The 23,407-nt window shown below is 36.8% G+C and overlaps 3 protein-coding genes across 10 annotated transcripts in view; 2 read left to right on the top strand and 1 right to left on the bottom strand.

Moving 5' to 3' along the window:
- The window catches only part of LOC134842735 (WD repeat-containing protein 7-like), a 625,416-nt gene that overhangs the window by 257,892 nt on the left and 344,117 nt on the right, over positions 1–23,407 (bottom strand). For 3 of the 4 annotated variants that reach the window (XM_063859206.1, XM_063859209.1, XM_063859210.1), the window contains exon 1: positions 3,855–3,866. The exons of the other annotated variant lie outside the window; for it this stretch is intronic. The gene's annotated coding sequence lies outside the window, so the exon portion shown is untranslated. Of the gene's footprint in view, positions 1–3,854; positions 3,867–23,407 lie in introns of those variants that run through there. 4 annotated transcript variants of the gene reach the window in all.
- Positions 1–23,407, top strand: part of LOC134842737 (small ribosomal subunit protein uS8-like) — a 121,367-nt gene that overhangs the window by 2,845 nt on the left and 95,115 nt on the right. The window lies entirely within an intron of this gene.
- Positions 1–23,407, top strand: part of LOC134842733 (intermembrane lipid transfer protein VPS13C-like) — a 102,132-nt gene that overhangs the window by 10,565 nt on the left and 68,160 nt on the right. For 4 of the 5 annotated variants that reach the window (XM_063859204.1, XM_063859205.1, XM_063859202.1 and 1 more), the window contains exons 9-25: positions 2,195–2,297; positions 4,388–4,649; positions 7,390–7,520; positions 8,345–8,508; positions 8,766–9,063; positions 10,546–10,804; positions 11,045–11,151; positions 12,090–13,213; positions 13,623–13,776; positions 14,633–14,856; positions 15,110–15,151; positions 15,380–15,512; positions 16,203–16,643; positions 16,911–17,142; positions 19,651–19,826; positions 20,021–20,339; positions 20,593–20,722. In XM_063859204.1, the coding sequence (XP_063715274.1) occupies positions 2,195–2,297; positions 4,388–4,649; positions 7,390–7,520; positions 8,345–8,508; positions 8,766–9,063; positions 10,546–10,804; positions 11,045–11,151; positions 12,090–13,213; positions 13,623–13,776; positions 14,633–14,856; positions 15,110–15,151; positions 15,380–15,512; positions 16,203–16,643; positions 16,911–17,142; positions 19,651–19,826; positions 20,021–20,339; positions 20,593–20,722 (4,299 nt within the window). The remainder of the gene's footprint in view (positions 1–2,194; positions 2,298–4,387; positions 4,650–7,389; positions 7,521–8,344; positions 8,509–8,765; positions 9,064–10,545; positions 10,805–11,044; positions 11,152–12,089; positions 13,214–13,622; positions 13,777–14,632; positions 14,857–15,109; positions 15,152–15,379; positions 15,513–16,202; positions 16,644–16,910; positions 17,143–19,650; positions 19,827–20,020; positions 20,340–20,592; positions 20,723–23,407) is intronic. The other variant, XM_063859203.1, reaches the window with a different exon arrangement.

Below are 23,407 nucleotides of genomic sequence, written 5' to 3'. Positions count from 1 at the left end.
TGGAGGTAAGGCGGTTGTTTTTGCACCTTAAGGTCTAGGGTTCGATTCCCGTATGTATATAATTCAAGTTTTGGCGGCTTAAATGCCACACTACACATTTCTTGTGCTGCTAGCAAGTATCATGATGGATACAAATCTTGATCATTGTAGTGTCAGGGGGACCTTCTAAAGTTTTTTTATAAAATCTTTTTTCGGATTAGCTGGTGTCTGCTCAAAAAACATTGGCTTTGTTTCGCTTTGCAAGTTTTCTTTCGTTGATTATTTGAAATTCAAAAATCTTGCTGGGCATATTTGCCTAGGATTCCTGTTTTTTTAATCAGGTATTCTGAAAATGTATGGGAATGGTTTTTTATTTTACTTTCGTGGTTTGACATTTGATTTCTTTTCAAGTTCAGATCATTTCCTTTGTTAAAATTAAGGCTAACTCCACTATCGCGCAGCAAAAATGTAGAGGCCAGGAAAAAGGTGATCGACTTCTAGTTTCGAGAACTGGAATTGGTTTTTCAGATTTCCCAGCGAAATAAAAAATTACCTATTGATCCAGTTTTCTCCTTTTTATCGAAAAAGTACCAGTCATAAATTGTTCTAGAAAAAAAGAGTTTTAAGGCGAAATATTTTTTCTTAAATCTTAGAATTCAAAAGTTGATGTTTTTCCAAAAAAATCAAGTCGGTATTTTTTTGTTTTATTGCGTTCATTGAATGTTTTCCAACTGTCTGTTGGCTGTTTTTTGAGTCGCTTTGAAAAATTCATTTACACTATTTTTTCCAGCTTTTCTCGATGAAAAAAACCGTCCTACTCTGTGTGCCTGCATAATCAGCTAGGCTCTTTTTACCTTACCCCACTGTCTACAGCTTCGAAAAAGTCGGTTTGGGGAAACATTTGACCCATAATAATGATTTTTTTTTCGTTTTCTCAAAAACTACTCTCCCAAATCTGCGATTTTGGGTTCAATGAATAGAACGGGTTGATGGAAGCTCCCTTGCATATGCGGCTCTAATCATTTCTATAGAAAAAGTTATGGCCCTCCAAAAAGTCAAATTTTAGATTTTTTTGAATTTTTTTACTCTTCTTGAAAACTACCTTACCAAAACTAAGATTTTAGATTAAATCGAGATAAGGGGTTGAGTGAAGCTTCCATGTAAAATCGACCACGCCCATTTTTTTTTATTACAAAAAAGTTATCTCCACCTCGGAAAAGTCATTTTTTTGGTTTTTTTAACCAATCTAGAAACTGCCCTCGAAAATTTTTTGTGTTCAAAAGAAAAAACAGGCAGTTTAAATCTTGTTGACTTTTGAAAATGTTTTGACTTTTCTCGAAAACTACACTGCCGATTCTCAGGTTTAGTGTTCTGTCGAGAAACCCGGTGTTGGTTATATTCTTTGCTTAAGCGACTACGACTTTTTTTATGCAGTAAAAAGTTATAGATTTCGGAAAAGGTATGGATTTGTTTTGAACTTATGACCGTTTTTTAGACACTTTTCGGCTTTCTTAGAAATTAGCGTATCAAATTTGAGATAAATAGTTAAATCGAAAGAACCAGTTGCGGTATATTTTCCCGCAGAAGCAGCGACTCCTTATTTTTTCACAAAATGTTATGTCTGTGAGAAGATTTCAGTTTCTCTTCTCACCTAGTTGAATGTTTTGGGCAAAGTCCAATTTTTGAAACTTTGAAATTACCTATTTCATCCCGCATCAGTATAAAAAACTCCAAAAATAACAACAGGCAGCTCCAGCTTAAGCTGGGCTCTCTATTTATCTTTTATCGAGACATTCGAAAATTTTAAATCACCTATTTTTCGTTTTCCGGCTCACGTTGTTTATGTTTGTGCTGTATCGCAAGTGTTGTGAAGCTCAGCTTTGCATAAGTGTAAGATCATGTATCCTTAATCTCTTACATTTTCGTAAGTAAGATTTGCTACTACCCTATTACAAAACAGGATAAAAACAAGGGCTTTTCTCATGCCGGAAGGACCGAATGAGCGAAAATTTAAACCAATCATTGTGCACTTAACCGTCCAAAACTGACTGATAATCACGCTACAACAACTCAATGCTTCTGAGTAATTAAGTTCGTACGGTTGCACCCGATTTGTCTGATCAAGTTTCGACCATTTTTTAAACATACATTCTTGCATGAAACTTCTTTTTTTCGCCGATTTGAGCATTGATGATTTAGTTTATTATGTCATTAGGTACAATTGTACGCTGAGCAATGTGCAGCTCTTCTACCTGGAGAAGAGCTACAACTGGAAGGAGATCGCCTTCAACCCAGACTCCTCCGAGTCACTTGTCAAGGTCAGTTCAGATCACAAGTTGGCATCATATTTGATTTTTATCGACATCAAGCGGTAATGATCTGAAATTAGTCGAGTAATCAAAAAGGTGAAGAATCCATTCCGGCACAAAGTAAAAGCCTATTTTTTAATAGTAATTTTTTTACCTTAGCTTATTTCACTTTCGAACATTTGTGCGCTTGAGATTATTAGAGTTACTTATGTCCCTATCTCGCTTGTTTGCCACTCCCTTAAAGTAAAATCACTCTCCGAAGCAAAGTTTTTTTGTTTGAATAAGTTCACGGTTCCCGATACTACCAACAACTTGACTTTTACTAAACTTTTAAACTTCCAATGACCCGACGACCGTAATTAAGCATTTTTAATTTTTGTTTGCAGTTGAGGGCAGTTTAATTTCAACTGAAATTTAAAACGCGCTTTTCTCAAATTGGGTTGATTTTAGACTCTTCTTGCTTGAAATTTTAAAAGAACTAATATGGTTCAATTTAATTTGCAAATATCGGGCCCATAAATTTACCCCAAAAACGATCATTTTTGGATTTGTTTAGTCAATCAAATTTTACTGCAAACCTATTTGTTCATTTACTGACAAAGCTATGTAACTGCAAACTTTTTATTTAGCCCAACAAAAAGGGTACAATCTCCAAAAGTGGGCGAAAAAGGTTTAAAAAGACGTTTTAATTAAAAAGGTTTCTTTTGAACCTTTTTACGCCCACTTTTGGATATCACACCCTTCTATACACAAGCTAAGCTTGTGTTATAGTATGAACTGTTTTTTTTTCAACCTAAGACGCAAATATTGTTGCGATAAAATGTGTTCATTTTGATCAATAACTAGCTATTAAGTACAGTCAATGCTAAGGATATTAACACAGACTATTATTGTTCCGAAAGGGAATATTTATGCTCGGGGTGGTTTTTTTTAGACAAATTTTGACTTTTTAACTAGCCATTTTTGAACGAATTTTTTATCATTCAAAAAGTATTGTTGCCCTGAGCTTAAATTTGGAAAGATATTTCACCTGTGATCTTTTTTTGTTAAGTTATGGGGGTTTAAAGATTGCCATTTTGGCCAATTTGGGACAATTTACTCGCGATATTTTTTGCGCTATTAACTCGTAAGCGGGGATTTAATCCGTCGTAGAAATCGTTTCAGAATGATTGAAGGAAGCTTATTTGCCATAATTGATTTTTTACTAGGAGCCAAATTTTTCACATTGTACTTAATATGGCGTGTGGGGGGATGATTTTCACAAACAATCTCAAATTTAAAAAAATTTCAATTTAATTTTATTACATTTAATTTTTTATGTAATTAGGCATGTTAGTTGGTAAATTTCTTTTTTTTGTTTGCAAATTGACTGGTACTGCTAATGCGTCATAATTGGCGTGCGTCACTCAAGAAATTTTGCAGACTCAAAGTTTTACTCATTCAATTTTTCCCAGTAGCGTTATCGGTCATATTTTTGCTTGTGTATGCGAAGTTCAACTTCGCCTCTGTGTAAATTTTGTTGGTCTACTTAAGAGGATTGCAGTGACATAGTTTTGTCAGTAAATGATTTAATAAGTTAAGAGTAAACTTTTATTGACTAAACAAATCCAAAACTGATCGTTTTTGGGGTAATTTTTTGGGCCCGATATTTGCAAAACTAATTGAACCATATTATTTTTGTTGAAATTTCAAGCAAGATTAGTCTTCATCAGTTTTTTGTCTAAAATCAATTTTTTTTTTCATTTTGTCAGGATAACTTAAATCAGTACTGTATATCCGACCTAAATAATACGGTCTTATCATTTTAACTACTCGAAAATTAATTTGAGAATGGAATAGTTTCTGTCCTAAGAATTTTTTTGAGTGCCAAGAGACGGCTAGCTATCATTGAAACAGTAATGTGGAAAACTATCTTCATTAAAAATCGAGCGTGGAATGAAAAGGGACTGTTTACTTATTCCGCCCAAATTTGTAAATACCAAAAAATGAAAACAAAAATAGTCGATTCTGATTGGTTGAAATTGATAGAGCAACGCGTTCAAAATAGCACGACGCCGTTTTGAGCAATTTTGGACGTAATAGTTAAAAAGAGTGTTTAGCCGATGGTGTTGACCCTGGAGCTGCAGAAGTGCATGGTGATGGATGACCCTGAGTTCCCCCTGATTAAAGTATCGGGTGCCTTAGAAGACCTGTCGGTCAGGATCTCGGACCTTAAGATGATTCATTTGATGGTGTTCTTGGACCAGATGAAGTTCCCCAAAACAGATGATGAAATGCCAGCCGCATCACAAAGTGTTCCGACTGGAGACGTTCAGAAGCCATCTGTGTCTGTTTACAAAGGAAAACAAAGCGATATGCACGGTCAGTTCAAAATATAATTCATGTGGAACGGATTGAGTGTTTCAGGCCCTGATGCGCCGAAAGGCGAAAGTCATCAAAAAATAGATTTGATTGGAGGCAGTTTTTTTGTTTTTCAGCTGTATTTTTTCTTCTGCTATCATTATCAATAGTTACTCAGACGAGCTTTCGAGCATAGTGTTATATGATCAGTCAACTTTAATTTTTCTTTCGAGTGACGCAAAATCGAGAACTTGAGTTTTCCCGTAAACAACTTTCCCTACTAATCTGTAAGAAATTCAACTTGCTTTATTGTTGAGCCGAAACAACTTCCAGGATTCTAAGAACATGGTCTAAAATAACGCGCGCGCCTTTGGACTTTAAGGTTTGGAGTTCGAATTCTGGCCTGACAGATCTGTTTTTTTTCTCTTATTTTTTACCGATTTTTCCCCTTGTATATTTGAATTTTTTTTCTAGAAAAAATTGAATAGTCGGATTTTTGTTTGACAGCTCGTTTTTTGTCCGTTTACTTGCCAAAGCATGTTTTCTTGTGACTTAAACATTTTCTACCAGAAGTGACAGTCATTTTTATGCGTTAATCTACCAACTCGGATTTTCAATAAATGTTTTTGATCAAATGCTTTCGGTTTTTGTTCTTTTGACCAAATTCCTGTTTTTTACATAGTCTTACTTATTGGCATTGTTTGAAGAGCACAGTTCGATTTTAGAATTTCAGGAGGGATGGATCTTAAGCTAAATCGTTCAAACAAAATTATGGCAACCTAGCTCAATGGTCTTATACTTAAATGTTTTCGGCTTTGTAGCCGCCTGTTGAGATATATGAACATGAATGTAGAGAAAATTTTATATAGGTTGATTGTTTTTCTTTTTTGCAGGAAAAAGTTAAACATTTGTTCACGCTCAAATTTGAGTTTTCGCGGTTTGACTAGATTTTTTTGCAGTTCAATTCATTTTTTTGTTAAAAGTGAGGCAAAATCAGCGGAAGTGTAAAGGTCACAAGCTGAACAGCGAAAGTGTAAGAAACGTGATCGACTTCTAATTGCGAAAATAGATTTTATTTACCTGATTTCCCAGCGGTATAAAAACTTAACCTAGCATTGCAGTTTTCTCTAATTGAGTTAACTTTATCACAAAAGTGCCAATCAAATATTGGTCGACAAATTCATCGAGTTTTAAGCCAACATTTTTTTTGAAGTTCGAATTTGAAGTTTTTTCCGCAAACAAGTCAGTATTGTTTTATTTCCTTGCATTTATGACTCTGTTGTCCAAGTGTCTGTTGGCGTTGTTCAATTGTCTGTTGGCTATGTTTAAATGAAAGCATGTAAACGCTGGCAGGTGTTTTGAGACTGTTCTGATAATAAATTTTTTCAAATACAAAAACCTCCATTTTATCTGCGTCGTTAAAATCTACTAGATTTCTGTCTGATTTTTTTTTCGATAGTATGCAATAAATTGCTTGTATTGTATCTCAAATGTTGCGAATGTCGGCTTCGCTTCTTTAATAACCTTAAGTCTCGCATTCTATCACATAATTTGGCCAAAGTTAATGCGGTGATTAAACAGCTTGATTTAGGTATAACCGCTTTGCTAAAATTTTAGATATCAAGACGCCCTTCATAATGGCTGAGGCAAATAAATATACCTCATAGAAAGCTACGAGCTTTCTATGAGGTATTCAGAACCCATTAAAAACACGAACCCTACGCCATAGCTCCTTCAAGTGACGCGATTGGAACAAAAACTTAAATTAAAGCATGCTAACTCAAGTCGAGTTAGCATGCCTTAATTTAAGTTTTTGTTCCAATCGCGCCACTTGAAGGAGCTATGGCGTAGGGTTAGTGTTTTTAATGGGTTCTGAATACCTCATAGAAAGCTCGTAGCGGGTAAAATGTGGCATCATGTGCAAGTTTTTTCATCATTGGCTCGAATTTCACAAAAATTAAAAATTTTCAAAAAATTGATTTCAGTTTCAAAAACAACTAGTCTGATTTTTCCCGCTTTTCAGACTGAATGGCTTTTTTCAAAAGAGACAAACGTTTTTGATTCAGAAAATCAAAATGATCAACCTAAGAATCAAGAAGAACCCCCCTCACCCTAGTAAATTAAATTAAATTAAAATTTCCAGCGGACATTATCAATGACATTTACAACAGCAATCCAATTTTACTATCAATAAGTTTTTGTCCGCCTAGGACCAACGCTAGGCACAAGGCGCTTACAATGTTGGCCCTAGATAAATAACTAATTACCCAAGTTAGCTCAAATTAATCATTTAACAACAAAAAAGATGGTAACAGTTTTAAATCTTTTGAATGTTTTATTCAACTAATGTATTTTTTTTACATCAAATCTTTTATGATTTAAGTCTTTATACTCTCGAACTATCACGGGATTTTCGAATGATGGGTTAAGAGACAGTATACTTTAAATATCTGTATCTACTGTTAATGTTAAGAATAATACTGCGCAAAAATGAAACAAAATCGGAATTTTTTGATACTGCCGATAATCTAAAGGCAATTGATTTCTGCGTCATTTAACAAAATCATAAAATCACTCATCAATTAACAAAATCTAAACACTCTGAAAAAAGTCTCAGATCCGTTCATGCAGCGAGACGATTAATTTCGGTCTGAGTTGGTTGGTCCTTGCCCCTATATAAGCTCCCCTGGACAACATCAAAAATCCTCCTTCTTCAAAGATTCAATCTTAATATCACTGCAAGTTAGTTTACTTGATTTAGACGTGTTGCAACATGTAGACAAGCTAGACAGTCTCCTGCCTCTTGGGGACTCATCTGGTGGCGGAAAAACTGACTTCGTGCCAGCCTCCAAACAACTCACATTGGTGAAACTCAAGTACACGATCCACAAGGTAACTGAATCTTTACTCGTCATACTTTCGTTATTACCCTTGCGATCAGTAAGGTCATTGCATCCAGGGGTCCAGGGGATCTACATAACAATTCCTTTTTTGATCTACTTTAGAGTCTCACCCCTTTGCATGTAATATTTTTAAGCTTTTTTACTTGTAAAATATACCGTTCAAAATTTTTGACTCAAAAAATTTGACTATTTTTCTTGAGCGTCTTTATTATAGCATTAATTATCGATCGCTAGGTTTTAATTTTTTGAGAGTCCATGAACGTAGTTCAGACTCTTATATAGATAGCGATGATTTTTCTTTTAGTTTTTTTTTTTCAGGCTTAAAGTCTTTTTTTTTCAGGCTAAAGATATCAGTCTTACAATTTGTTCAGGCTCAAGTTTACTGTTTCGCGGTGCTACTTTTAATTTTTTTCTAAGTTCAGTTAATTTCTTTTGCCATATGGAAGACAAATTCTACTATCGAACAGTAAAAATGTGATTGACCTCTTTTCGAAAGTGGAGTTTAATATGAAAACTTTACTTAAGGATCCAGTTTTCTCAAATTGGGTTAATTTAATCAAAAAAGTGCTTGTGATAAATTGTTCTTGAAATTCAAAGAGTTTCAAGGCCATATATTTTTTTAAATTTTGCAATTCCAAAGTTGAAATTTTTCAAAAATAAGCAAGTCAGTTTTCTTTTTCTGTTTAATTGCACTCATTGACTCTTTCCAACTGTCCGTTAGCTAGGTTCAAATCATGAAAATAATTATGATACGTGATTCTGATATATCCAAATGGAAGTCAAATGTCGATGTGTAGATAGAATGCTTTCCAGGCCTCTATCATCTTGTTAGAAGACCATACAAGTACTGGTGGGGACGTGCATCCTCTGTTACACATCGAGCTGAAGAGACTGTTTATTGGACTGATGAAGAAGAACTACGAGATCCCAATCGTTATCTCACTGCAGAGTGTGTCTATAGTCCACCTCCAAATCAAGTAACATTTCACAAATTAAGCCAAGAATGCGGTCGGGTTAAGAAATAGTATGGCTCAAACATAAGGCTGAAAATTGGGTTCAAACTCAATTGGGGTTAAAAAAAAGTAAAGCGTTTTATATTGATACTAGGGTTTTTGAGGTCTACGGAATGCCGATGAGAACGGACTATGCTGTGAAGTTAAATTGATAATACTTGTAATTTTAAAATGTTTTTAGGGTCTGGAAGGTTAAAAAAAATCTTCTTGCTTCTTTTCAGACATGGTAACGAGAACTTGAAATTCCTGGAGTCTAAACTTTCCGAGAAAAGAGGAGATGCAGCGAGTGGAGGTGATATTAAGGAGGACGCGGAGTCCCAAATGGTGGAAGTGAAAATTCGCATTGCAGAACGGAAGTCGCCAGTGTTCCACTCTGAATACGAGTCTGTGGAATTCCACGTGGAGGCCAAATTGCACTCGTTGGCAGTAAGACTGCACCAGGAGGCTATTCTGAGTGCACTTCAGTTTCAGAAGGGATTGATGGAAAGATTGTTTCCGGAAAAACAGCAGAATGATAAGGTCTTTGTTTAAATGCCATGTTTTGTTGTTAACGTTAATGAACGTAGCGAAGACTCTTTTATAGGTCTTGGTGATTTTTCAGGAAAACGTCTTAAATTGCTCTAATAACCACAGATATGCATTCATACGGATTACTGCATTTATGAATTCCTTTATGTATATCTGCTCTTTATGAGTTCAGTTGACATTCATCTGCTGGAAATTACTTAAAAAGCCTTCTCCGAATACGAAACCTGAAATGGCGCGAAAAAACGTGAACGACTCCTAGTTTCGAAGTTGGAATTCAATTTATAGATTTCCCAAGCAGAATAATAACTTTACCTATTGATCCAGTTTTTTCAAATAGGTTTAATTTTATCATAAAAGCACTTGTCATAAATTGTTTTTGAAATTCAGAGAGTTGTAAGGGCATATATATATATCGAATGTTAGAGTTTTTTTTTCAAAAAGCAAGTCAGATGTTTTTTTTTCTCTGTTTTCTTGTGTTGAATTTGAATTGAATTTAGAGACAGTATAAAGATCACATATGTGTACTTAAATACTGCATCAAGGTTACTGTACGGGCAGTACAGCCCAACTAGCAGTAACCTAAGGGAAACCTAGATAAATGAGTGAAAGCAAAACCGAGTTAAAATATGAAAGTACACGAAATTTACCCTATAAACATGTCAACAAGTAATCGATTGTCATTTAAGTACACTTTTTTTAATTTTACTTAAAAGTCTTTCTTCTGTTTGTCAGTAAACTCGTTAAGGTTAAGAGGCAATAGGTTATTTGACATTAGGAAATTATAGCATTTCACAATTTTGTACGAAACCGAATTTTGTGCTAACTTTGATTTTCTCAAAGGTAAGGGTATACAACCTAAACTATTCGACCGGGTACTACGACGCGTTTTTACATAATCAAGATTGTCTCGGAAAACAATTGGCTGATAAAATTTTCATGTACACTCTGAAGTTGGAATTTTGAAAAAATACTCCGACACATGATCATACTTTCGAAGGAAGAAAATGGTTCTTATGATTTTTTTCTGTGCCAAGAAAATTTTATCAATTTTAACACCATTAAATTTGGAAATTTTCGTGCAAACTTTTACAGTCTGCATATTAAAATTCATTTTTTTGTCAATTTCAATACCCAAATATTTGAAACTTTCTTTATTTTCCATGTTTTCACCAGCAATGGAAATTGAGGCATCAGGCATAGCTTTTCCAAAACCCATCAATTTACTCTTGTCTGTATTAATCGATAACTTGTTGACATTACACCAGTCATTTAGGCTCTGAGTATCTGTTCTGAATTCTTTCAAAAACATAATCAAGAATAATGAAACTATACTGCAAGATCATCCTCAGATGCAAAAATTTCGTTAAAAACGTGTGATACCAATGAATTTTAATCTCATTATATTTGTCTACTTGATAACCGTGTAGATGTTTACGAGGTGCAAAAAAGTGAAGTCTTGGTTTTGGATTTCAGGCAGGAGCCGATAATGTCAGTCATCAGTCATTGGATGTTCCTCAAGATCAGGACTCCAGCATGACGAGGCTGGAAGAAGACAGCAGAGGCCAAGAGATGAGCCGGTTGGACAAGCTTGACCAGTATAACCAGCTGCTTTCGAAGGAGAGGAAGACAAGGCTGGTGCAACTGCAGTTCTGGGCCCACTTGGGGGAGATTGACTTGGCCATATCTTCAGACAGTCTGGTCGACAGAGACATTGCCACGCTCAGACTAGAAGGTAGACACGCGATACTGGAAAAAGGATTCTCGATATATGCATTCTTCGCTGTTTTTTCTTGCAATAATGCATCAAAATAATTGGAAATAGTTGAAGTAGACAACATTCACTTTTTAGCGATGCTAACCGCAAGAAGTTTTTAGGGTATTATGAGGCACCGCTAGCGATAACTTTTAAACCTAATAATGATGTAAATGCATTGGAAACTCGGTTTCCTGGCCTTTATTTATTTTTTTGTAGGTCTGTCCTCTTTCGTGGAAGTTGTTCCCTCAGAGACCATCACTTTCAAGTCTTCCATGGAGAAAATCCATGTCATGGACACAATCGAAAACACAGTCTATCCATATGTAAGTAAATTTGTTCATGAAACGCCTTTCTTTTAGTGGCCATTTGCGAGAAAATTTTTGGCCGTTTTTAGATACTAGATGTGTCGACATTGAGTGTAACAATTATTACCCTTGCAATAAGCAAGGGTATAGCAATCGGGTACTAGACTTTTTTCCCGTAAACAACTTTGTCCACAAGATCTGCACATCTAGAGGATCTTCACTTCTAGAGGAAGACACCTAAGTAGTATCTTTTTCTAGAAGATACTTAAGTAGTAATTAGTTCAAATCCATTTCAGGTTTTTTCTTTTTTTAAAAGGTCTCAATTTTTTTTTTCGTGTTCGTGATTTTCGTCCTAGTTTCTGACGATTCTTTTTCCGTTTTGTAGACGACCTTTTGTCATCTGGTAAAGCTTCTACTAGTTTTTTTTTATAAAGAATTGGTTTTGTTCCAATTTAAACAGTTTTTACTTTAACTGGAACTTCACAAAGTTGTATGTTTATATCCAAACAGTTTCAGTTTATGTTGTATCGACTTATTCAACTTATTTTGCGTAATTTCGAGAGCAAAGTATATCCGTTTGGGATTATGTGTTTCAGTTCGGATGGGTCGTGAAAACTTTAAATTTTATTAGGTTTTTTATGACAACAGTTTTGTTCTGGGTTCAACAGGTTTTGACCCAAAGTTTGTCTCCTTTGTTGCCGCTAGGTAAATGATTTTCATTTTTAAGGCCTGTTTATGAACCTCATTAGATACAAATATGAAGTTTTGTAGTTGTAATTTTTTAGTTGATGTATCAGAAAATTTTTTTGACTTCTGTCTTTTTTCATTCCCTTTGTTGTAGCACAATATGTTTGTGTGCATCGCAAGTGTTGCGAAGCTCCGCTTCACCTCTGTGTAAACAAATTTTGTTTTATTGTTGTTCATTTAAAACATGTTTATCGTCGTTTTGTTGTCAGATCTTCAGAGTGAGTGGCAATGAAGTGTTCAGTTTGGATGTCATTTACTATTTTGGAGCCACGAGGGGTTCCGGTTATTTGGACATGGACAAGTTTGATCTAAAAGTACAGTTGAAAACAGGAACTCCAAGAGTAGTCTACGTACATAGATGGGTTCAGTCTCTTATCGATTTTGCAAACCATTTCCAAGAGGAGATGAAACGATTCGAAGAAGCAAGCTCAAATGCGCTTAAAAACACTGCTGACTTAGCTCAAACAGTTTACCAGAAAGCCTTCCGAATTAAGTTGGATCTGGAAATTTTGGCTCCCTCGGTTTTCATTCCGAAAAATTCACAGGCTGCAGAAGTCATTTATGCGAACCTGGGCCATATGAAGATCGAAAACAAGTTCAAAGCGGTCGCTGTAACAGGGGGCAACGCAATTTTAGATGGACTGACCTTGAAATTGAAAGACGTAAAGGTGTCACGGGCTCTGTTGGATGACAATGGAGGCATTAAGGCAGAATGTCATTTGTTGGATCCCTCTGTCATGGAGATTGATGTTGTGAGAAACTTGACTCCTCTATTGAAAACAGACCAATCGGGAATCGAGATAAATGGTAAAATTGTGCGACTAGAAGCCGGTTTGGGACAAGCTGATGTGCAAATGGTGTATGAGATACTTTTTGGTAACTTTGGCGAAGTCGTGAAAGCAAAGCCGGTGCCAAAGAAACGACCGACATCCAGCAGTTCCAGAGGGCGCAGGAGATCCAGACAGCTTAAAACCAGCAAACAGTCCTCAAGAGCTAGCAGTGTCCAAAGCAGAAGCGGGGAAAAGTCATCGAAGGTTTCAAACACGGGAGACGCGTCAAACGAAATTGAGCAGTCGGTATCGACTGAAAAATTGGTGACGTTCAAAGCGTCTTTTAGTATAGAATCAGTGTGTGCGCAGCTGTTCAGCGACAGGATAGAACTGGTGTCAGGGCTAGTGAAGAGAGATCCGAGGTCGAATCTTGCCAAGTTTGAACTGCTGACTATGAACGTGAGGATGAGGATGTACTCTGACGAAGATATGGAGTTCCATGCCAACATGATGGACTGCATTCTGGACGACTCGAGAAAGATCAGCACTGGTGCTATTGTCAGGTATATTTTGATTCTCATAAAACTTTCATAAGAGTGGATACGACTATTTTCATCTTCCGGCCACGAACGACTGGAAATGTGTCGATTAAAAAAGATTGTTTTGTATAAAATAGCATACGGGGTGTGGGTGCGAGGCGACATTTCGTAACAGGCGATAAATCGTAAGATTAGCTTAAGCGCTAATTACCAAAACGCAATGTACTACTCGTGCCGAATATACGCGAAGCGAAGCGAGGGTTTGTACTTGCCATTGCTTTGTTACGAACTGTCGCCTGTCGGGAATTGTCGACCAAACTGGGCAGGGATAAATTACCAAAAAAAATGAACAACAGATTGGAGCAGGTGTGGTTTCGTTGGATTTTTTTTATCGTTGTGTAGGTTCCAAGTCTTACAGCTAGTTACATTCTAGGATGATGGAGCGGAAGAAGAAAATTGACTCGTTATCAAACAGTGGAGATTATGCCACTGCTCGAATGGACTCAATACCTGAACAGACGAGAGAGGGAAGCTTAGCTGACCAATCAGCCAATTCCACTTACATGATTGCCATTGACTACGCCAAGGTACACAAACATTAATAAAATCGGCATTCTTTCATTCTTCAGCAATGTTCAAAATTGAAATGATAATTTCAGAATGTTCCAATCATTGTTCAGACCATTTGAAAAGAGGGCAAGAACTTTATATTTGGATGTGTTATAGCTTTTTTCTTTCTTTTTTTGTTCATGTAAAATCATGTACCCCAAATAATCATCCGGATGGCTCGAGTATTATATCAAATTAAAGCCCTTTCAGTAGTGATTCGAACGACACTTAAAAAATTTTGAAAAAATTCTCTCAGTGTTGGGAGAAACTAGTTTGAAATTTTTTGATTTTTTAAAGAGTAAAGCACGTAGTGAAGACTCTTAGGTCCTGCTGATTTTTTTTGTTTTTTTTTTTTCAGGAAAAGTGTTAAAAGTCTTTAATAACTACAGATGCGCATTCATACATATTGATGCATTTATGAATGCCTCTAGGTACATATGCACTTTTTGAGTTCAGTTGAAATTCATCTGCTGAAAGTGACGTAAATAGCACTCTCCAAATACGAACGTGGAAATGGCGCAAAAAAAGTGAACGAAATGGCGCGAATTTCTTACGAAACTGTTGCCGCCCAATTTAATATGACTGTCGAATCTGCCTAAGTTGTAGTTTTTCGTTCGGATCCTTTTAACACACCACGCAGTAAAAAAAGCCTAATTTGAAAAACCTTTTTTTTGTGTTTTTTATGACTATAGTCGGAACATTCTGTGCTATTTGCACAGAAACCTGCTATCCGTGTTATCTTTTTTTTGTATGAGAGTTTATTCCCAAAATAAAAGAAAAGCACTGAAAAAACAGGTTATTTGAAGTGAATGTTAACTGAATTTTCTGTTGAAGGAAGGCGACGAGGAGAAGATAGACATGTTGTTGAATGACATGTACCTGTGTGTGTGCACTGATTTCCTCCTCTCAGTGGGTGACTTCTTTCTGAAGAACAAACCAGTGATGAGTACTGAGGGTGATGATAAGTTGGAGCAGGTGGAGAAGGCCATAACTGCACCTCTGGAGACAATCCAAGAAGAAGACGATGACGGGAACGAGAATGGCCAACTGGAGGCCGGGTAAGTTTTAGTATTTTAAAGATTCGGTAGATTTTTGATGAGAATCGGATTATGACAATTTTTTTATGACAGTATGATCGAAAGAGGAATCGCTGTTCTTGGCCCAATTGAAATAAGGTCTGGGCTTAAGAAATCAATATCTTTTTTAAGAACAGCATGGTTGTAAATAACTTATTGTGACATCAAATGTCAGCTAAAACATAACTCGTTTTTCTCGAATAAAATTTTGATAGTTTTGATTGTGTTGAAACAGCATTTTGATCGAGGGCGCATTGATACTCGCCAAGGGTTTACCGTAAGTTCAGAACGAAACAAACAGGCCATCTTCAAGTTCTATCTTCCAGTATTCTGTTGTTAACTTCTCACCTGGTTTTCTCGGGTCAAAATTTTTTCCATGTAGTCGGAAGACTACGCAACTGATATTATTGGAAAAAGTGTCAAACTCCTATCATTTATAAAAAAACTTCCCTGTCCTTAAAACGTCTATAATTTAATTGCAAGGTAGCCAACTAGCAATATTTAGTGCTGTTGTGGCTGATGCAGTGAAGGAGCCGGAGAAAGAAGTGACACGGATCATTTCTGTCTCCTTCAGGAATCCGGAGATAGTGCTAGTGTCAGACACACGCAATGACTACTCCCCTTGCCTAATACTCACGGTGAGTTGAACATTCTCTGCTGTTTGTCTACGTCTCTTCTTCATAGAAAAGATGTAGAAACGTTGGATTGATTATTAAGAGTTGATGAATGTAGTGAAGACACTTATATAGGTCGCGATAATTTTTTTTGGTTTTTTTCAGGAAAGGTCTCAAAATTTGTTCACACTGAAATTGGATTTTTTTGCAGCTTGAAGTTTGCTTTCTTTTTAAGTTCATTTCATTTTGTTTGTTAAAAGGCAGAAAAACTCCACTATCGAACAGTGAAAGTTCAGAGAGCACGAAAACCGTGATCTACTTCTAATTTCGAAAATGGAATTTAGTTATCAGATTTTCCAGCGAAATTTTTACCTATTGATCCAGTTTTCCCAAAATGTGTAAATTTTATCAAAAAAGTTTCAGTCACAAATTTTGGAAATTAAAGGAGCTTTGAGGCCTTCTTTTTTATTAAGGAAATTTGAAAGTTTCATGTTTTCAAAAATCAAGTCATCATTTTTTTTTTCTGTTTAATTGCATTCATTGACTCTTTTCCAACTGTATGTTGGCTATGTTCATTGCTAAAGATAGAGAGTGGTGGCGAATATATATTTTTGTTCGAATTTCGAAAAATAAGTCAATTGTTTTTCTGTTTCATTGAGTTCAGCGGCACTTTTTTCAACTGTCTGTTGGCTATGATCAAATATTTCATTTTAGTGGAAAGTGCGTTCATCGATAGTGATGCGCGCCAAAGAGTTAAAGTTGACTGCCCTAGTGACAGACATAGAGCTCATCTGTTGTCCCTTCAAGAGTTCCCTTCGCAGGGGAAACACGAAGCAAGTAATTCCCAAATTCAACATGCAGGCATTCGCTAACCAATCGGAATCTTCGAAACAGCAGAATATGAATATAGACGTAGGCGAACTGGACATCAATATATCGCCAGCTGTGATCAAAATCATGCAGGCTGTGGCAATAATAATGTCGAAGCATCAGGCGCTGGATGAACAACGAGGTGTATACGGGGTTACTGATGCACTTTGGGCACCGAAAGAGGTTAAGAGTGACGACGTGGCCTTCCTGAAGGCTCCAGTCCATTCGCTGGCCAAGATAACTTCAGTGGATGCTCCTTCTAACTTAGACGATGACTCAGAATCCGTGAGTGTAATTTTTTCATTAAAGAAGACTTGATCAGGAATTTATAAAACTGAAACTTGTTTGCTTGTTGTTCCTAAAAATGAGTAAAAACTGATCGAGAACGAGACCTCTTTTGAATTCCGGAGCCGATAGAAACCGGAGTAAAAATTAACGATTTTTTGCAAAAAGAGAGACTAGAAACTTGGCGTTGCGTTGACGGACAGCTAATTTTTGATGGATCTTCCTGGTTCTTAAAAATATTATATTTTCCGTTTGCCTTCATTTAAGGCGTTTTTGACGGTACCTCGAGTGACAATAAAGTTGGACATCAGTGACAGCACAGGAATCACCCAACCCATCCTCCTCATGGAGTCATCTCTGTCTGTGCGAATCAACAACTACATCTCCACTGACAGACTTAGCATAGTGGCTGAGACAACTCTAGGAGTGGAGTACTTCAATGGCCTGGTTAATGCGTGGGAACCCGTAGTGGAACCAAACAGATTCGTTACTGACAGAGGTAAAATTATTCTTATCAGGCAGCGATTATTGAGCAAAATGTACTAGTGAATCGGAAGTTGCAGAAAAAAATTCCGTTGCTAATAGTATTTGCTTATGTGTGTTTGCTAATATGTGTTTCTTTAAGTTTATACAGCTCGTGTTTAAATTTTTTTAAAAAGTCTAAAAATTTGCCCAAGCAAATTTTGTAAGTGTATAAAAACGATGTAATTCTTTTTTTAAAAAGGCCGTGATTAAGAGTAAAAGAACAAAGTGATCATTGGCTATAAAAGTCTTGATGATTTTATAACTTTTTATGGAAAAAGTCTTGAAATGCTCTACTAACTACATATGAGCATCATACTTATTAATGCATTTATGAATGCACTAGGTGCATATGCACTTTTTGAATTCAATTCAAGTTCCTTTGCTAAACGGTAGGTAAATTGTGCTCTCCAATTGCGGAAACGGCGCGAAAATTATGTTCTGTGTCTAGTTTCGAAAAGTTTCGAGCGTAGAGGCAGGGAAGGAGAGCCGTACGAGGGTTCCAACTTGGGCAGGGTCGGATGTTTTTAGTGAACTTTTTCGTATACTAGCTAAAATGCGTCCGCTCTTTAAATTGAGACATGTCAGTTGGTAATTTTTTTTAATTGACTGGTACTGCTATTTCGTCATAACTGGCTGGCGTCACTTAGCAATTGTGTTGACTCATGATTGATGCATGTCACTTAAGAAATTTTGTAGACTCAATTTTTTCCTTGAGTTTTTCCCAGTAGCGTTATTGGTCATATTTTTGCTTGTTTATGCGAAGTGCAACTTCGCCTCTGTGTTTTTATTTTGCCGGGAAAAACTTAAAACGCTCGAGTATGAGATTATCGCCGGTTTCATTTTTGATTTCTTCTTAAGTTCAGTTCATTTCCTTTGTTTGGAGAAAGTCAAACTCTAAATGGTTAAGATCACGAAAAACGTGAATGACTTCTAGTTTCCAAAACCGATTTTATCTTTCTGAGTTCACCGCGGGATAAGAGAGAATACGTATTGATATCATTTTCTTCACTTCTGATAATCTTACGAAAATTATCTTGAGAATCGATGAGTAACAACCCGATCAAATTTCTTCGAAAGGTGAAAAATATTTCAAAAAGCGGAAATAATTTGTTCGGTTTTGAGTTGTTTCACACTGTTTGCCGTACCAATCAGCTTAGTGTATTTATTACACAATCAGAGCTTGTGTGATAGTATGAGCTCTCTTTTTTTCCAACCTAAGTCGCAAATATTAGTGTTCGTTTTGAAAGTGTTCATTTTGATCAATAACCAGCTATCAAGTGCAGCCAGTGCTAAGGAAACTAACACAGACTATTATAGCACTTTAGCTTCAAGTTATCATGGAACTGTAGCGTAGAGGTAGGGAAGGAGATCCGCTACAAAAATAGTGTTCGAACCTGGGCAGTGTCGGATGTTTTTAATGAACTTTTCGTAGTCTTGATAAAATGCGTCCGCACCACAAATTGAGGCATGTTAGTTGATAAATCTTTTTTTTAAACTGACTGGTACTGCTGATGCGTCATAATTGGCTTGCGTCACTTAGCAATTGTGTACACTCATAATTGGCACACTTCACTTAAGAAATTGGTGGACTCTAAGTCTTACTTATTCAGTTTTCCCAGTAGCTTTATCGGTCATGTTTTTGCTTGTATGCGAAATGCAACTTCGCCTATGTGTACAAATCTTTTTTTCTACCCTAACTCCTTTTTTTTACCCTAACTCGCAAATAAAAGTGTACATTAAAGGTGTCCACTAATTTGGAAATTTTACTGTAGCATTGGAAATTGCCTAGTATCTGTACTCTGCTTTATTTGTGGCTAGTGTTTGCTGCATTTTAAGCATCAGTGGCTGAGACTCTTAAATACTAGGTTGCAAGTTCAAATTTCTCTCATACGTAGCCGATTTTTTTTTATTTATTCGGGGCTTATTTAGAATTTTTCTTAATGCACTTTATAGAGCTGCTTTTTGTCGTGTTTTTGCTAGTGTTTGCGAAGCCCAGCTTCGCCGCTGTGATCAACCATCATTTGGCCATGGCTGTTATAGCGGTATAGCTTTTCATTTAATTTTAAGTGATATACAAATTTGATTACTGAGGTAAAGATAAGTTGTCTCCGATAACGAATTCAAAAGATGATGCTTGATTTTTAGCTTCAAAGATGGATTTTAGTGTTTATAATTCCCAGCAAAAAAGAACAAGACTGCTATTGCATGTGTATCAGGGTGACGCCTTGAATGTTCCGACTGCGCTTTCACGTATATTGAGTTGAGTTGTGTTGTCTTTTTTTGAAAAATATCGCCTCTCGCATGCATCAAATCAATTTGACCTCTTACGAGCTTTCGCTGAGGTAGTCGAAATTGGCTGGAAAATAATTTTAGAAACGGAACCTTTGAGAGTGGTTGGAACAACAATCAGTCGTTTTAAGTTCCCTTGGGGGGTCTTTAACGCATTTCTAACAGTTGATTTTTTCTATGTAATATTTGATAGGCCAAACAAAGAGTGAGCTGTGGTGCATGAAGACGGAAATCAAACACAATGTGGGAGAGTCCACTCCAGACTCTTTAGGAGCTGAAGGCAACTCGGCTCAATGGTGTGTCAACATATCCGCCCAAAAGTCTCTTCAAATGACTGCGACATCCAAGTTCTTGCAAACCATGGAACAGGTTCGTCGCTTTTGAAATGTTTAGTTTGCAAGGAAGTGTCTGTAGATTGACCTCAGCCTCTCAATCCAGAGGTAATAGCATCGAAACCCACTTTTATTCGTGCTCTAGAAATATAATTAACGAAAAGGTTGAAAAGAGCTTATACCCTCAAAAGATTTTGTGAGTTTGATATCAGCAAAAGTTGTTTTCTCTAGGTCCAAGAAGCTTTCGCAAGCTCTTTCTCTCTAGTTTACAATGACGACCAAACGTGTGATTTAATTGGGGACATGGCGCCATACGCGATTGTGAACGAGTCTGGTCGGGAGTTGAGTGTTCTCGTGCCTCGAGACTTTTCGGTGATTGGATACGACGTGGATCAGGGTCCGGATGATACCAGTCTTGTCCATATGGGACCACTGGATCGAATAGAACTGGCGCCGAATTCGAACATGAGCGCGGATAAGTTCAAACGTCTGTCAACTCAGGGAAAGTTTATCAGAGGCAATTCAATGGCGAGCTGTAAACCTGATGCAGGTAAACGATTTTCAAAAATAAGTCATATTAGCAATTATTCGCTACACGTTTTGTGCTCTATTGTAGTTAAGTCAGTGATGATAAATCATAGAGATGATATATCTTAGCTCTAATCTTATGAGATTATTGTATCGTATCCTCAAATAAGTCGGTCTTTTCAGACAAATTTTTCGTTACTGAAAATTGTATTACTTAAAATAAAGTTAAAATAGTGTGATAGTTTGAATGATCTTCACTTTTGCCTCAATTGAAGATGCGGAGGAGGATGAGAATCTGAAGGTGCGGTTCCACATCATAGTGCCTGGATCCCAGACTATCAACGACGTCTCCCTGACCAAGCCAGGGTTCCACTTCTACAACATCCTTCCTGTTACAGACTACAGGTACGATTCAATTGTTTTGGCTATTTTTAAAGTTTTCTGTTTTAAAACAACAGCTGTTTCGGATGAAATATACGATAAATTTCATTTGATAGCATTTGCGTGGTTTATATTACGCGTGATGGGGGAGTTGCATATAATTTCTTTGAATAATTAGAATTTCAATTGGCACTGAAAAAAAAGAAGAATATTGATTTGGTCGTGTTAATTTTCCAAGTGTCTAAGTAATTTTTTTTTTAGAAAAAATTGATCAAGCTCATAGTTTTGCGATTTGATTTAACCTATCTTTTTCACATGTACAAAATCGAGCGTAGTGTATTACTAGGACTCTACTTTTTTCGCCAACGCTACTCGCAAATAAAAAGAGCTCATTTGGTGGTCTTTTTTGCTATAATCACGATATGCAGCATTGAAATTTCTATAGCATCTATTCTCTGATTTAAATGACTAGTGATTGTCAATCGTGAAACGTCTGTGGCACAGATAGAAGGACTTCATACTCCTAATCTACTGGTCGGAGGTTCAACGCCTTACTTAGCCCTAGTTTAATTTATATTTGGCTTTTTTTTTGCTGCATAGCATTGGCAGGTTATTACCATCCATAGCTGAATCATTGATGGCTAGTATTTGGTATCTTTCATCGGCCCGTCGCGTAGATGCGAGAACTTGAGACTCCAAATCTCGAGGTCGCAGGTTCCAATTCGGTACATGGTTAAAAAAAGTTAACTAATTCGAGGCTAATTTTTTTCCCGCTTTATAGAATAACTTTTTGCCGTTTTTACGCTAGTTTTGAATAAATGCGTACTAGATGCGCGTGACACGTATCTCACCGTGTTTTAGCTAATTTACCATGGTTAAGCATCACAGCATATGTTTATATGTATAAGCTATATCGTATATACCAATGCTTAAGTGGAATACGCGGGCAGCGCAAAGTATGGTAAGGTAAGGGTGGCATCAAGCCATCCATCAATGCAGCCAACTTTTCGTCCATTCACTCAGCCATCGATCCGCATCCATCCAGCCATTCATTGCACACGCGGTCTTTAGTGTGCGTAGTGTAACAGTACGACAATTCTTTACTTTCCAACCCAAGTCGCAAATTTTGGTGCCCCTTATAGGGCACTTATACAGCTTTTTGGTAGCATGTGCTTTGATATTCAATTGCTAAAAAGCCAGTTCAATTGATGCATTTTCAAATGATCAATTGAACCGAAAAAACATGTCTTTTTTCCAGCAACATAACAGAAATTTTCCAGCTCAATTTTTCTCGCATTTTCTCGAAAGGCATAATTTATCGATAATATGGCTTGATGCTTTTGAATTTATTAGATGTAAAGTTAGTGTATCTGCCTTCAGTTTGTCATGTTTCATTTTTTCTACTTGCAAATTTGTGTCTGTTTAAATCTCGTCCGACTGCTGCATAGCTATTGTAGTTTATTAGAAAATTTAGCTGCGTTTTTGGTAGCTAGTGTTAGTAAGTTTTTCATATGCCTCTGGCGCAGATACCAGGACAGACAAATACTATCTCCTGGTCGTAACTTCGAATCCGCAACCGCAAAAATTTTCATTTACAAGACTTGTCCTCACTTTTTTCAATTTCATTTTTACAGCTAGTTTTTTTTCATATTCTTTCTTTAGTTAACGAAGCACTGCTTCGCCTGTGTACACATCAAGCGATCCATCCATCTTACCAGCCACCCATTCTACCAACTACTCATCTTTTTATCTAGCGCTGCTTTCAGCCAGACAACCGACCATCCAACCGACTTGTAATCCGCCCATGTAGATAGCCATCCATCCATCAAAGCAGCTATCTATCTAAACATCCATTCAGTCATGCATCCAGCCATCAATTTCAACACACCCAGTCATCCATCCATCACGGCATTCGTTAACTTAATTCATGAAACCAACCATTTCATCCATTCAAGGAATCATCCAACAGGCCAGCAATCCATCCAACCATTCATCCAACCCATAGATAGCCTATCTTTAGATAGATAGCCTAATTGTTGTGATAAACGTATTAAATAGCACTAGCTGCTATTTGATAAGTTCATTTCAGAGCGCACTGTTCGGCGATTCGGATACTTAAGTGGATAGCCCTATGCTAAGGGATTTTAGAGATCCGATTGATGGTACACAGCATTTGAACCAGAAGAACAAAAGATATATTCACTTCATTTACGTGACAATGTTGGTTATTAACTCTATCATTCTCTGCTTTATTGCCGATACTTCTTATTGATTTATTTTAAAGAGCTAAAGTAGAGACAACTGATTTGATTGTCATGGTGGACGGCGATAGTGGACGTGGGCGGTTACCGTCTACCAAGGACTATTATCCTGCGATTGACGAGCTGCTTGATTGTAATCCTCAAGAATTGAATAAGTTTCTCGCCCTTGTCAATAAAAGCAATCTCACTTGTTTATTACGCGAAGCCTTGTCCAGGGTGAAGTTCACTACCTTAATTGTCGATTCGATATCTGCGGTAGAAAAATCTATCAAGTCTGTGCCAGTCACCCCTGCTGTCCAAACCGTCATATCCAACCCCTCTACCTCTCCACAGTCTAAAACCCTCCATTAAGTAGATGAAATCAGAACTCAAGGCATACCTGAGAGCTCATCTCAAATCACAGCGAAACGATTCGAAGATGATTCGAAACTAGTCACCGATGATCTGG

This window comes from Symsagittifera roscoffensis, chromosome 3 (genome assembly GCF_963678635.1).
Source record: "Symsagittifera roscoffensis chromosome 3, txSymRosc1.1, whole genome shotgun sequence".
NCBI classification, from domain to species: Eukaryota; Metazoa; Xenacoelomorpha; order Acoela; family Convolutidae; genus Symsagittifera; species Symsagittifera roscoffensis.
The sequence above is the reverse complement of the archived record's forward strand: the minus strand, read 5'-3'. Positions and strand labels throughout refer to the sequence as shown.